Here is a 14052-nt window from a genome sequence, read left to right as displayed (position 1 = left end):
TTGGAGTCGAAGTCCATTCCGGGAGTTGACGTCCATTCCTTGGAGTCGAAGTCCATTCCGGGAGTTGAAGTCCATTCTGGGAGTTGACATCCACTCTGGGAGTTGACATCCATTCCTGGGAGTTGACGTCCATTCTGCGAGTTGATGTCCATTCCTGGGAGTCGAAGTCCATACTGGGAGTTGGCGTCCATTCTGGGAGTTGACGTCCATTCCTGGGAGTCGAAGTCCATTCCGGGAGTTGACGTCCATTCTGGGAGTTGACGTCCATTCCTTGAGTCGAAGTCCATTCCGGGAGTTGGCGTCCATTCTGGGAGTTGACGTCCATTCCTTGGAGTCGAAGTCCATTCTGGGAGTTGACGTCCATTCTGGGAGTTGACGTCCATTCCTTGGAGTCGAAGTCCATTCTGGGAGTTGACGTCCATTCTGGGAGTTGACGTCCATTCCTTGGAGTCGAAGTCCATTCTGGGAGTTGACGCCCATTCCTGGGAGTGAAGTCCATTCTGGGAGTTAGCGTCCATTCTGGGAGTTGACGTCCATTCCTTGGAGTCGACGTCCATTCCGGGAGTTGACGTCCATTGCTTGGAGTGAAGTCCATTCCGGGAGTTGACGTCCATTCCTGGGAGTTGAAGTCCATCCTGGGAGTTGACGTCCATTTTGGGAGTTGACGTCCATTCCTGGGAGTCAAAGTCCATTCTGGGAGTTGACGTCCATTCCTGGGAGTCGAAGTCCATTCTGGGAGTTGACATCCATTCCTTGGAGTCGAAGTCCATTCCGGGAGTTGACGTCCATTCCTGGGAGTTGAAGTCCATCCTGGGAGTTGGCGTCCATCTTGGGAGTTGATGTCCATTCCTGGGAGTCGAAGTCCATTCTGGGAGTCAGTCCATTCCGGAGTCCATTCCTTGGAGTGAAGTCCATTCCTTGGAGTCGAAGTCCATTCGGGAGTTGATATCCATTGCTTGGAGTCAAGTCCATTCCGGGAGTTGACGTCCATTCCTTGGAGTCGAAGTCCATTCCGGGAGTTGAAGTCCATTCTGGGAGTTGACGTCCATTCTGGGAGTTGACGTCCATTCCTGGGAGTTGACGTCCATTCTGCGAGTTGATGTCCATTCCTGGGAGTTGAAGTCCATTCCTGGGAGTTGAAGTCCATTCCTGGGAGTTGACGTCCATTCTGGGAGTTGACATCAATTCTGGGAGTTGAACTCCATTCGTCTTCCAACAGTTGAAAAACACAGCTCTGGATTAAAAATGCAAGCTTGCATAGAATACAAGTATTCTTGACCTACGGCCACCCAAAATGTACGTTGCTAAGTGAGACATTTATTAAGTGTGGTTTGCCCCCCTTTTATGATGTTTCCTGCCATGTTTGCTAAGTGAATCACTGCAGTTGTTACATTTAGTAACATGGTTTAGGTGAATCTGGATTCCCCGTTGACTTGGCTTGTCGGAAAGTCGCGAAAGGGGATCGCATGACCCCGGGACAACTGCAACCATCGTAAATACGAGTCAGTTGCAGAGCGTCTGAATTTTGATCATGTGACCCTGGGGATGCTGCAATGGTCATAGGTGTGAAAAACGGCCCCAAGTCACTCTTTTCAGTGCTGTTGTAACTTTGAACAGTCACTAAATGAACTGTTGTAAGTCAAGAACTACCTGTAGTCCTCAATTTATAACATTTTGTTTAGTGACTGAACTGAAGTATATCAATAGAGCAAGGACACGGTTGTTCTGACCAAGGATTCCTGAGACCATAATTAAGCACATGCTTAGTCCAAACAACTCTTGTTTTATTTCAATGCTGGGAATTATGTGCATTCCCAGCCAAACATTCCTCGAGATAAGCACCCACCTTTCTTTCTTTTGAATTGCTGCCAACAACTAAAGCCCCAAAGTAACTATTAAAAAACCAACCGAAATACAAAGTCCACACAGAGCTTCAAGGTTTAATCTGAACAGAGCAAACGACTTTGCTTCCTGCAAAGGTTTCGTCATCTTTGCCTGTCCTTTATACCTGATGGGAGGGGCAATCACCTCCCAGCCTTACTCCCAAGTCGCTCCTTTTGTCTCAGCTGTTCTCACCTTCTAGCAGCTCTGCGCACGCACACACTGGGAACAGGCTCCCCTTGTTCCTCTGCCTTGCTGCTGCCAGAGTCCGGAGGCTCCGGAGTCAGCACCCCACTCCCAGATGGTCCTGGCCCTATCTCTGCATCAGACGCAGGACCCTCATCCGAATCCTCCCCAGACTCCCTGACTGGTCCCCGTTCTTCCCCACTGTCCGATTCCGTTGCCGTCTGCACAGGCTGCCGGCAAACCACAACAACAGTCTAATCCAAGGAACAGGCAGTTCTCGACTTACAATCATTTCATTTTGTGACTGTTGGAAGTTGCAACAGCAGTGAAAAAAGCGACTTACGACTGTATTTATATTTAAAAAAAAAACAGATGGGAAACTCTATATCAATGATGGCAAAACCTTTTTGTTGTGGTGTGCCGAAAGTGCGCGTGCCGGCACCCACCATACAATGCGTCCCGCCCACCCCGCGCATGCGTGTGCAACATCCTCGCCTTGCCCCCTTACCTGCACTGTGCATGCGCGTGCCTCCCAGCTCATTTTCAGCCCGTTTGAGTCCTTTTTCGGCTTCCCAGAGGCTCGAGGAAAGCCTCTGTAGCCTTGGGAGGCCGAAAAATGGGCCTGCCAGAAATACCGGAAGTGCCTGTTTACAGCCTCCAGAGGGCTTCTTGAGCCTGGAGGAGGCCTCTGCAGCCTTTGGAGGCCGAAAAATGGGCCTGCCAGAAATGTAAGCTTGTTTTCAGCCTCCGGAGGGCCTCTGGAGCTCAGAGGAGGCCATTTTTCACCCTCCCGGAGGCTCAAGGGAAGCCTCTGGAGCTTTGGAAGGCTGAAAATGGGCCGTTTCGGCACTTCCGGTATTTCCAGAAGGCCTCTTTTTCGGCCTTGCGAGGCTGCAGAGGCTTCCCTCAAGCCTCCAGGAGGGCGAAAAAGGCCTCACACAGGCTGCAAATCAGCTGGGAGGTGCACGCATGTTCGCGTGCCCTCACAAATGGCTCTGCGTGCCACCTGTGGCACACATGCCATAGGTTCGCCATCACGGCTCTATATAGTGAGTCCCTGACTTATGACTTCAGGTAATATTCAACTTACAACAGTTTATTTATGTCCGTTCGAAGTTAGAATGGCACCGAAAAAAAGTGACTTATGACTGCTTTACACACTTATGACTGTTGCAGCATCCCCACGATTTACACGTGGTTTACATTCGGACACTGGATAACTGACTCACATATATGACGGTCGCAGCGTCCCATGGTCCCGTTTTGTGACCTTCCGATGAGCAAAGTCAGGAAGGAAATCAAATTCGCTTAACAACTGTGGGACTAATTTAACCGCTGCAGTGATTCACTTAACAAACGCAACGAGAAAAGTCGTTAAATGGGGCAAGAGTCCCTTAACAAATGTCTCGCTTAGCAACATAAATACTGGGCTGAATTGTGGTCGTAAGTCGAGGCTTACCGGTATTCAGTTAGGGATGGTTAGACAATGCCATGGATCTTACAGTTAGTCCTCCTCTTACGACCAAAATGGAGCCTGAAATTTGTGTCGGTAAGCGAGACAGTTGTCAAGCGAATTGTGCCTCATTTCAGAAACTTTCCTGCTCCTGTTGCTAAGTTAATAACACGGTCGTTAAGTGAATCTGGCATTCCCCATTGACTTGGTTTGTCGGAAGTTCGCAAAACACAACCCCAGGACCCTGCAACCGTCGTAAATATGAGTCAGTTGCCAAGTGGCTGAATTTTGATCACGTGACCACAGGGGGGGGGATGCTGAAGTGGTCATAAGGACGAAAAATGGTCATAAGTTGCTTTTTTAATTTAGTGCCGAACGGTCACTAAATGAATGGCTATAAGTTGAGGTTGACCTGTACTTCCTCCTTCCAGCAAAAAAGTTGCACAGCTAACAATGAGTTAATGTAATGACTGCAGCTTTGCTTCACTATGTGATGATTCGCTTAACGTCCACTCCAAAACAAGGTCGTAAGATCAGATTGATTGCATTATGAGCCATGATGACGCAGTGGTTAGAGGGCAGTACTGCAGGCCACTTCTCCGGCTGCCGGCTGCCTGCAATTTGGCAATTCGAATCTCACCAGGGTCAAGGTTGACTCAGCCATTCCTCTTTCCGAGGTGGGTAAAATGAGGACCCAGATTGTTGGGGGGCAGAGGCTGACTCTGAAAACTGCTTAGAGAGGGCTGTAAGGCACTGTGAAGCGGTATATAAGTCTAAGGGCTATTTCTATGGCTATTCAAAATGTAAAGGTTCCTCTCGCACATATGTGCTAGTCGTTTCCGGCTCTAGGGGGTGGTGCTCATCTCCGTTACAAAGCCGAAGAAGAGCCAGCACTGTCCGAAGTTGTTCCGTAGTCACGTAGCCGGCATGACTAAACGCCGAAGGCGCACTGAACGCTGTTACCTTCCCACCAAAGGGGTGCCTATTTTTCTACTTGCATTTTTTTTACATGCTTTCGAACGGCTAGGTTGGCAGAAGCTGGGACAAGAAACTGGAGCTCACTCCATTACGCGGCGCTAGGGATTCGAACCACCGAACTGACGACCTTTCTGATGGACAAGCTCAGCGTCTTCATCACCGAGCCACCATGTCCCTGCTATTGCTATTATGACCTGGTTAATAACTCTCACGACCTATGACCGTAAATAGGCGGACTCCATGACGGTTGTAACTCGAGGACGTTTGGTAAAACCCAACCGAGTGGACAGCGATTCTCGGAAGTGGAAACGTAGAGCGAACTTTTAATGAATCGGGAACTGGTGAGGGAGAACGTTATCCATTTTTGAAAACTATATCGACCTATTTGGATGAAAATGGCGGAGGGTTTTGTGGGGGGGTGAGGGAACCATGGTCTTCCCTCCTTTCTTGGGGCGACCCCGTGGCCTCGTTTCTGATCACGATGGGGATCTTGGCCACCACCCGGTTGAGGCACCAGGGGAAGTGGACCGTGCCCGTCAGCTCGTAACCTATCTCCATGATGTCGTCCGATTTTTGAGCACTGGTGACGGGCATCACTTGGGGCAGGCAGAGGGTGCTGTGAATCTTGGTGAATTCGCAAGGCCCCCGCTCGATGTTCGACTCCAGGCGCATCATCTCTTCGTGTTGCTCTAATGTCCGCTGCTCCGCTCGGAAGTTGAATGCTTTGTAAAGGACCACCGAGTGGAGGGCGAAGACCACCTTCCGGATGGACTTGCCCGTCGGGTTGGTGATTTCGGTGGTGAAGGTGATGTTGTCGCCCGGAAGGTAGATGCTCTTGCTCAGCGACAGGCGTAATGTGATGGGCGCGTTCCGGAGACAACAGTTGTGCGCCAGGACCTGCTGGACTTCCACCACCAAAGGGTACTGAAACATGGGAAGGAGAGAAGGCAATGTTGAAGGAAAAGCTGATGAGATCCGGAGGAGAATAAGGTTAGAAACTAGCAGTCCAACTCCAACCCAATAAACTCCAAGACAAGCATTTCCTCAAAGTTCCATGTTATATTGGCACAACTGGGAAAACCCGAATCTGAGAATTCTGGGTTTTCCCTTCCCAAAAGAAAAATTCAAAGATCCATCCCCTGCAACAGTCCATCACAGGACATAATCAAATCTTCCTCCCAACTGGAGATCTTGCTCCAGTCACTCCAGGTGCAGGGCAACATGTCCTTGACTCTGAGAAAGAATGTTGTTGTGTCTAATCTCCTACATCACTAGGAAATCCCCCCTCCCAAATTCCCAGGCACTGAATGTGGCAGCCTCGAAGCTTCCGAGTACAAAATGGCGCTGAGTACCACATGTTTACTTATAGGGCTGCCAATCCTGCTTCGCTGCTGTTCCATAGTACAAGACGTAGCACTTGGTTAGGTGTTACAAGCGTTTGATGGTGTGAGACAAGCTTTAAAAGCTGCCTCATCTTCCTCACTCAAAAGGAACTCGTCCTAGTTTATTCTCTTGAGGGACTTCTTATCTTTAGAAGGCTGACAGGTTGAGGTACCACCACCAGTCGTCCTGGTTTGATGCCTCTGAAGAAGGAGTGTCAAACACAAGGTCCATGGGCCAAATTTGACCCTGAAGTGGTTGGATCCGGCCCGCAGGGCTGTCCTGATCTCCCCAATGCGAAGAGGAAAGATCAGGCCAGTGATGGGATTCAATATTTTTTTTTACTACCGGTTCTCTGGGCATGACTTGGTGGGTGTGGCAGGGGAAGGTTACTACAAAATTGCATTCCCTCCCCACCCCACTAACCTGCTTTCCAGCTCCATTCTCCTGTGCAGGGCAACCAAAGGAGACCCAGCCAATCAGCTGGGACTCAGGAGGCGGAGAATAGATGGGGGTGGGGCCCAGTCAAGAGGCGGGATTTGCCGGTTCTCTGAACTACTCAAAATGTCCGCTACCGCTTCTCCAGAACTGGTTGGAACCTGCTAAATACCACCTCTGGATCAGGCCAATGTAGCTTCGGCCCAGTCTACCCAATGCGCAGAGGAAACATGCCAGCCATTTGGGGAAATGGCGCCAAGCTGGCCACGCCCACCCAGTTGGCCACGCCCAGCCAGCCCCCTGAGGTCAACCACTGTCCTGACGTGGCCCTCAGTGAAATTGAGTTTGACCCTCGCCCCTGCTCTGAAGGGTCCAGATGGAGGAGAATGGGCTGGGATTCCCAGAGGCAAGGTCCATCGCTTCGAACTCAACCATGAACATTGCAAGGTGGCCTTGGCGCAGAATCACAGGGTTGGAAGCACCCTTGGAGGTCTTCTAGTCCAACCCCCTGTTCAAGCAAGGAGCTCCTTTTCCCATTCCAGACAAATGCCTTGTCCAGTCTCTTCTTAAAAACCTCCGTTGATGGAGCGGCCGCAATGTCTGAAGGCAAGTCGTTCCTCGGATTAATTGTTCTCACTATTAAGAGATTTCTCCAGGTTGGTTTTTCTCTTCAGCTCAGAGCGGAAGAAACTTCTTGGAGGAGAAGCGAAACATCTTCAAAGGAAAAAAACAGAAAGTCCAGTTGCCTCTTGAAAAAAGCACCTTTGGGACAACCAGGACCCGGAGGATGGAGAACCTCAGCAGCCGCAGCATCCTCCTCAGAGTTGGGAGGGACATAGACATTCTCCTTGATTAGTTTCCATCCATTGCTTCTTATCCTGCCTTTGGGTACTTTGGAAATTAACTCTTTGTGGCAGACCAGAGGTGGTATTCAGCCGGTTCTGACAAGTTCTGGAGAACTGGTAGTGGAAATTTTGAGCAGTTCGGAGAACCGGCCAATCCCACCTCTGACTGGCCCTGCCAACCCCATCTCTTCTCCGCCTCCCATCGAGCTGATCAGCTGGGTCTCCTTTGGTTGCCCTGCACAGGAGAATGGAGCTGGAAAGCAGGTTAATGGGGTGGGGAGGGAAGGGGGATTTTGCAGTATCCTTCCCCTACCATGGCCACCAAGCCACACCCACAGAACCAGTAGTAAAAAATATTTAATCCCACTACTGTGGCAGTCCCTCCTCAAATATTGGAAGTCCGCTCTCCTGTCTCCCCTGGTCCTTCTCTTCCCTAGACTAGCCAGGCCCAGTTCCTGCAACCGTTCTTCATATGTTTTAGTCTCCAGTCCCCTAATCAGAGGTAGCATTCAGCCAGTTGTAGAGAACCGGTAGCGGAAATTTGGAGTAGTTCTGGAGACGCGGCCAATCCCACCTCTGACTGGCCCCACCAACCCCATCTCTTCTCCGCCTCCCGAATCCCAGCTGATCGGGTGGGTCTCCTTTGGTTGCCCTGCATAGGAGAACGGAGCTGGAAAGCAGGTTAGTGGGGTGCGGAGGGAAGGGGGATTTTGCAGTATATCCTTCCCCTGCCCACGCCCACTGAGCCACGCCCACAAGAACCGGTAGTAAAATAATTTGAATCCCACCACTGGTAGGTGCCAGGATCACTTGGAAGTCACTGGTTTCAGAGTCGGCTACACCCAGGCAGTGCTGGATATGTTAACTCCCAATAAATCCTTTTGTAGTTTTGGAAGTTTGGCTCGAGACTCGTGATTTAAATGGCGGGGGGTAACTGCCGGAATCCTGACATGCACGCAATCGCCAAACCGGTAGTGGAACGCGTAGGATCCCACCGCTGGTACTGTTGCAACGTCAAACAGTCCCTAAGCGAATGGTTGTAAGTCGAAGACCGCCTGTACCTTGGATTGCACGGTGTCCTGGCTGTACAGGGAAATCCCTTGGACCAAGATGTACTTCTTCTGCTTGCCGAGGATCAGTTCCCGCGTGGCACAGAGCGCTTGGAGGAAGTAACTGATTCTTCCCACGCGGCTGGTGAAAGTGGACGGGATCCTCGGAGGTAAGATGAAGTCGAAGTCAAACTTATGCACCCCTGGGCCCAGCCAGTTATCTGCAAATCAAGAAGCAAAGCAAAAAACATCTCATTTTTACATCTACAGACCCCTCACAGCCTGGACATAAAGTGTTTCGACTTCTACACTAAAAAATCACGTTATATAGGGCATTGCACACCAGAACAACTAGACACACAGACGTTTTTTTCCCCTGTGTGCCATCGCTCTGCTAAACAACAAATTTCCATAACACTGTCAGACTATTTACTAAGACTGTATTACTATTCTTCTTCTCATCCTTTCCCATTACCTGTCTCCTTTTCTGCTTATGGCTATAACTTTGTTGCTTGTATCTTTACGGTTTATATTGTGTTATTTACTTTCCTAGTATGATTTATGTTGATTGCTTATTTAGTATCTGATGACTATGACTAAGTGTTGTATCTTATGATTCATGATGAATGTATTTATGATCATGATTCATCACTTATATCTTTTGTGAGAGCTTATGCACTGAAGACAAATTCTTTGTGTGTACAATCACACTTGGCCAATAAAGAATTCTATTCTATTCTATTCTATTCTATTCTATTCTATTCTATTCCATTCCATTCCATTCCATTCCATTCCATTCCATTAATTCTATTTCTATTCTATTCTATTCTATTCTATTCTATTCTATTCTATTCTACTCTACTCTACTCTACTCTACTCTACTCTATTATTTATTTTATTCTGTACTACTCTACACTGCACTACTCTACTCTATTATTTAATTGTATTGTATTGTATTGTATTATTCTATTCTATTTTCCATTCCATTCCTATTGTATTCTATTGCATTCTATTGTATTGTATTGTATTGTATTGTATTCTATTCTACTCTACTCTACTCTACTCTACTCTACTCTATCCTTATGTCATATATTCTATTCTATTCTATTCTATTCTATTCTATTCTATTCTATTCTATTCTATTCTATTGTTCTATTCTATTTTCTATTCTATTCTACTCTACATACTCTACTCTACACTACTCTATTCTGTAATTGCATTGTATTATATTGTATTGTATTATTCTATTCTGTTTTATTTCTCATAGGCAAAGAAATTCATCGGGGTTGATTTTCCCTGCAGCAGCTTCCAAGGAGCGCCTTTTGCCTTCCAAACGATCTGCCTTAGGTGAGCTGCAATATTCAAACGAGGCCAGAACACCACGTTCCACCAGGAAACAAACAAACAAACAAACAAAAAACAACACCAGCTTTTTAAAAAGGCAAAAGGTGAAACCAAAGGGACTTTTTATTTATTTATTTAAAAAAAAAAAGTCCCTTCTCCATAGGTGGGGTCTGAAATTCCCAACTAGGATTAGAGGGGATTAGAAGAAACGACAGGGCGGTCTATTCGGAAGGCAAGTTATGGAAAAAAAAGCTGGGCTAATAGATTACAACATTTCCAAAACCCTGGCAGAAGAAGAAGGTAAATGTTTTAATAAATTGCAGGCCCCGGAGAAGATTGCAATGATGGGTGGAGCCCTAGGGAAGACGACTTCATGTCAGGCAAGTTTATATCGCAGGAGATGTATAATTATCCGAATATTTCCTTAGGCTCCTGAACAAACAACAGGAAGTTATAAATTGGGGGAGGTAAGAGATATTATCCATGAGTTGGGTGTGGAGGAGTTTTGGGAAAAGATTAGAGACCTGTGGGGTAGGAGGCAGGTTCTTCCCTGCCTACGTGGGAGCTTAAAAGCAGCCGAAGAAAGACTAAAACCTTTCTGAGCATCTAAAGGCAGTCCTTGACTTACAACTGTTCATTTAGTGACCGTTCAAGTGTACCACAGCGCTGAAAAAAAGGGATTTTATGACTGTTTTTCACACAGAAACACCGTTGAAGCATCAACGTGGTCGAAATTCAGTCCACTTGGCAACGGACTCCTATTTACGACGGTCGCAGCATCCCAGGAATTCCCATTTTTTTGGTGACCTTCCGACTGGCAATATCAGCAGGAAAATACAAATTAACTGAACAACCGTGAGGTTTAAGTGAACCGCTGCAGTGATTCGCTTAGCAACGGTGGTAGGAAAGGTGGTAAAATGAGGGAAAACTCGCCGAACAAACAGTTTCACTTAGCAGCCACAATGTCGGGGCTCAGTTGTGGCCATTAAGTCAAGAACTACCTGTATAATGGAGTCTTGTGTGCAGGCAATCCTTGACTTACAACCGTTTAACGAATGTTCAAAGTTACGATGGCCCTGAAAAAAAAGTGACCAATGACCATTGTTTACACTGTCGATGGTTGCAGCATCTCCATGGACTTCAACTCCCAGAAGTCATCAGCTAAGAGGACCATTGGTGAGAATCCAGGGAGCCGAGTCCACAAAGCTGGATGCAGTACTCTAGGTGTGGTCTTGCTATAAAGCATAGAGTCCTGCATCCACCACACTATAAAAAAGATGTTGAGACTCTAGAAAAAGTGCAGAGAAGAGCAACCAGGATGATTAGGGGACTGGAGGCTAAAATGTATGATGAATGGTTGCAGGAACTGGGCCTAGTTAGTCTAGTGAAGAGAAGGACCAGGAGAGACAGGATAGCAGCCTTCCAGTATTTGAGGGGCTGCCACAGAGAGGAAGGGGAATCAAGCTATTTTCTAAAGCACCCGAAGGCCAGACAAGGAATAATGGATGGAAACTGAACAAGGAGAGATTCAACCTGGAAATAAGGGGAAACTTTCTGACAGTGAGAGAATAATCAACCAATGGAACAGGAGTTGCCCTCGGAAGTTGTGGGAGCGCCATCAGTTGAGACTTTCAAGAAGAGATTGGACTGCCATTTGTCAGAAATGGTGTAGGGCAGTGGACCCCAACCTTTTTTGTGCCACGGCCCGCTACCGGCATCACAAAATGATCCGCGCCCGGTACAGGCATCAGCACGCATGACAAGGCAAGGCGAGCCGAGCAACCGCCAGCCAGCCGTCCCCCGCTTCTCCCCGCCACTTTCAACTCCTCCTTTGTACCTTTGTCGATGGGCTTCGGGACGGCTTGGGACGGTTGCTCGGCTCGCTTTGCCTTGGGTGCTGAAAGAATCCTCGCGCCTTAGTTTCGTTCAAGCCGCCCCCTTCGATGAAACTAAGGCGCGAGGATTCCTTCAGGACAAACGCCGCTTCCAAACGGAAAAGCTCACCGGAAGCACTTTATCATTGAAACAAGATGGCGGCGCCCAGCAAACCGGCGGCCCGGTAGAAAATGTTCCACGGACCAGTACCGGTCCGGGGCCTGGTGGTTGGGGACCCCTGCTATAAAGCATAGAGTCCTGCATCCACCACACTATAAAAAAGATGTTGAGACTCTAGAAAAAGTGCAGAGAAGAGCAACCAGGATGATGAGGGGACTGGAGGCTAAAACATACAATGAACGGTTGCAGGAACTGGGCCTGGCTAGTCTAGTGAAGAGAAGGACCAGGGGAGACAGGAGAGAAATGATTCAATATTGGAGGGGCTGCCACAGAGAGGAGGAAAGGGGTCAGGCTATTTTCCAAAGCACCCGAAAGCCAGACAAGGAATAATGGATGGAAACTGAACAAGGAGAGATTCAACCTGGAAATAAGGAGGAACTTTCTGACCGTGAGAACAATCAACCCATGGAACAGAAGTTGCCTTTGGAAATTGTGGGAGCGCCATCACTTGAGACTTTCAAGAAGAGACTGGACTGCCATTTGTCAGAAATGGTGTAGGGTCTCCTGCTAGGGCGGAGGGTTGGATTAGATGACCTACAACAGTGGCCCCCAACCTTTTTTGAACCAGGGACCGGTTTCACGATTATTTATTCTTCCATGGACCGGTACCTGAGTAACACGAGACTCTACCGCCATCGGGACAGCTCTTCATTCGAAGCCGCCCCCCCTCTCTTCGATGAAACTAAGGCGTGAGCACCCAAACGCCGCTTTCCAACTGAAAACCCGGAAGCACTTTCCAACCGAAAACCCGGAAGCAACCGAAAACCCAGAAGCAACCGAAAACCCGGAAGCGCCGTCGATACAAGATGGCGGCACCCAAGCTTTGCGGCCCGGTAAAGAATGATCCACGGACCAGTACCGGTCCAGGGACCGGTGGTTGGGGACCCCTGACCTACAAGGTCCCTTCCCACTCTGATTATCTGTTATCTGTGTCAGGCTGACAGATCTGCCAATCCCCACTAGATGGGGAAAAAGAGATGTTCCAACTCTTTGCTGCCACCTACTGGCCACCGTTCATGTTTGCAGATGAAATCTGGAAGCCTTGGTGGGAAATGCTGTGGCTTGTTAAAAAAACATGATAAGTCTGTCCACACAACCACGCAACCCTCCCCTCCCCAGGGAAAGACCCCACTCCAGCCCGCTTTCTGCTTAACTGCCTTGTGGCAATCCCAGTTTTAAGCAGCCTCACGTTCAATCTTGAATGTTTTCGTCTTGTGAACGTAGTCCGCCTTGTTAACGCAGGTGGCTCGCTGGCTGTAGTCCTTGTCCAAGTGAGCCTCTTCGGTCCACTCCAGGTAGCCTCTCCCAATGAGCTCGACCTTCAGCAGAGGGTCCACCAGCGTGCTGTGAAGGCTGAGAATCAGCTGCCCTTCCACGGTTGAGCCTGCCAAGTACACTTCCTTGGGTATCAGCAGCTCAATAGATTTCACCACCGACATGGGTGGGCATCGAGCACAGGAACTTGGCCCCTTCTAGGGGCCCTCAAGACCCCAGAAGGCTTGTCTTGGAGAGGATGGGCCTTGAATGAAGGAGCTTTGTGACATCAGCTCGTGATGCAGTGAAATTGGCTGCTGGACAGATATGAGGCAGTCTAGGTGGCAGGGGAATCCCTAAATATTTCTGGAGGTGGTCTCTTCTAGGCTTAGCCTCTGCCCATGGCGGCTCAAGTCTCACAGTTCTGGAATGTTCCACCAGCAGAATGTTCCAGCACTCTGGTGCGCCTCCTTTCTTCAAACATGGATTTGGATATATATATATATTTTTACTAGCAGACCATATTTAATTGAAGAAAAAAAAATGATGGAGGAACCAACAACCCTCCCTTGTTTGTTAGGTCTTGGAGAGGAGACCACTTGGAGCTGGCTGGAGAATTCTGGGAGTTGAAGTCCACAAGGGTTAAAGTTGCCAAGTTTGGAGACCTCTGACTTAAAGATTCTTGACTGGGAAGACCTGGGAGTTGTGAAGATCACGTGAAGGGTCAGGGACCACTTTATAAGGCCTTGGTAAGAGCACGCTTTCAATGTTACATCCAGTGTTGATCACCGTGATATATATATATATATATAAAAGATGTTGAGACTCTGGAAAGAGTGCAAAAAAAGCAACAAAAATTGATTAGGGCGCAGTGATGGAATCCAACCAGGGGAACAACCTGTTTGGTGAGTGTGTGCTTCGTGCGCGCACAGCGTTGGAAAACCTCCCAATTTCAGCTCTAAAACTTAACTTCTGCTGCAGCCCCGGTGAGAAAAACCGCTGAGGCACGGCAATCCGCCGTGCCGCGCGAATCAGATGAGCTATAAAACGCAGAAATATAGGACAGAGCAGGCAGGGGTGAGGCGTGGGTGGGGCCAACTAATTCCGGGAACAACTGGTTCACCTGAATCAGTGCAAACCAGCTGAATCACACCCCTGATTAGGGGACCGGAGGCTAAAACATAGGAAG

The 14052-nt window shown here is 48.4% G+C and overlaps 1 protein-coding gene across 1 annotated transcript; it reads right to left on the bottom strand.

The window, feature by feature from the left end:
- Positions 1-4879: 4879 nt before the first annotated feature.
- Positions 4880-13048, bottom strand: ARRDC5 (arrestin domain containing 5). Its single transcript, XM_026688238.2, has 3 exons — positions 12799-13048; positions 8223-8431; positions 4880-5422 (listed from the first exon to the last, which is right to left on the bottom strand). The coding sequence occupies exons 1-3, from the start codon at positions 13046-13048 to the stop codon at positions 4880-4882; spliced, it is 1002 nt and encodes a 333-aa protein (XP_026544023.2).
- Positions 13049-14052: the final 1004 nt, after the last annotated feature.

The sequence above is a fragment of the Notechis scutatus genome, chromosome 1 (assembly GCF_049901735.1).
Source record: "Notechis scutatus isolate UNSWTSFEM ecotype Mainland chromosome 1, rNotScu1.2, whole genome shotgun sequence".
Lineage (NCBI taxonomy): Eukaryota > Metazoa > Chordata > Lepidosauria > Squamata > Elapidae > Notechis > Notechis scutatus.
Note: the sequence above shows the minus strand (reverse complement) of the source record. Positions and strands in the feature narration are given on the sequence as shown.

Excerpts from the sequence above, each read along its gene's own strand:
- ARRDC5 (XM_026688238.2), bottom strand. The coding sequence starts at position 13,048 with ATGTCGGTGGTGAAATCTATTGAGCTGCTGATACCCAAGGAAGTGTAC. Across the intron at positions 8,432-12,798 it reads GAAAACATTCAAGATTGAAC|ATAACTGGCTGGGCCCAGGG; the intron begins GTGAGGCTGCTT and ends CTTGATTTGCAG. Across the intron at positions 5,423-8,222 it reads AGGACACCGTGCAATCCAAG|TACCCTTTGGTGGTGGAAGT; the intron begins GTACAGGCGGTC and ends CCCATGTTTCAG.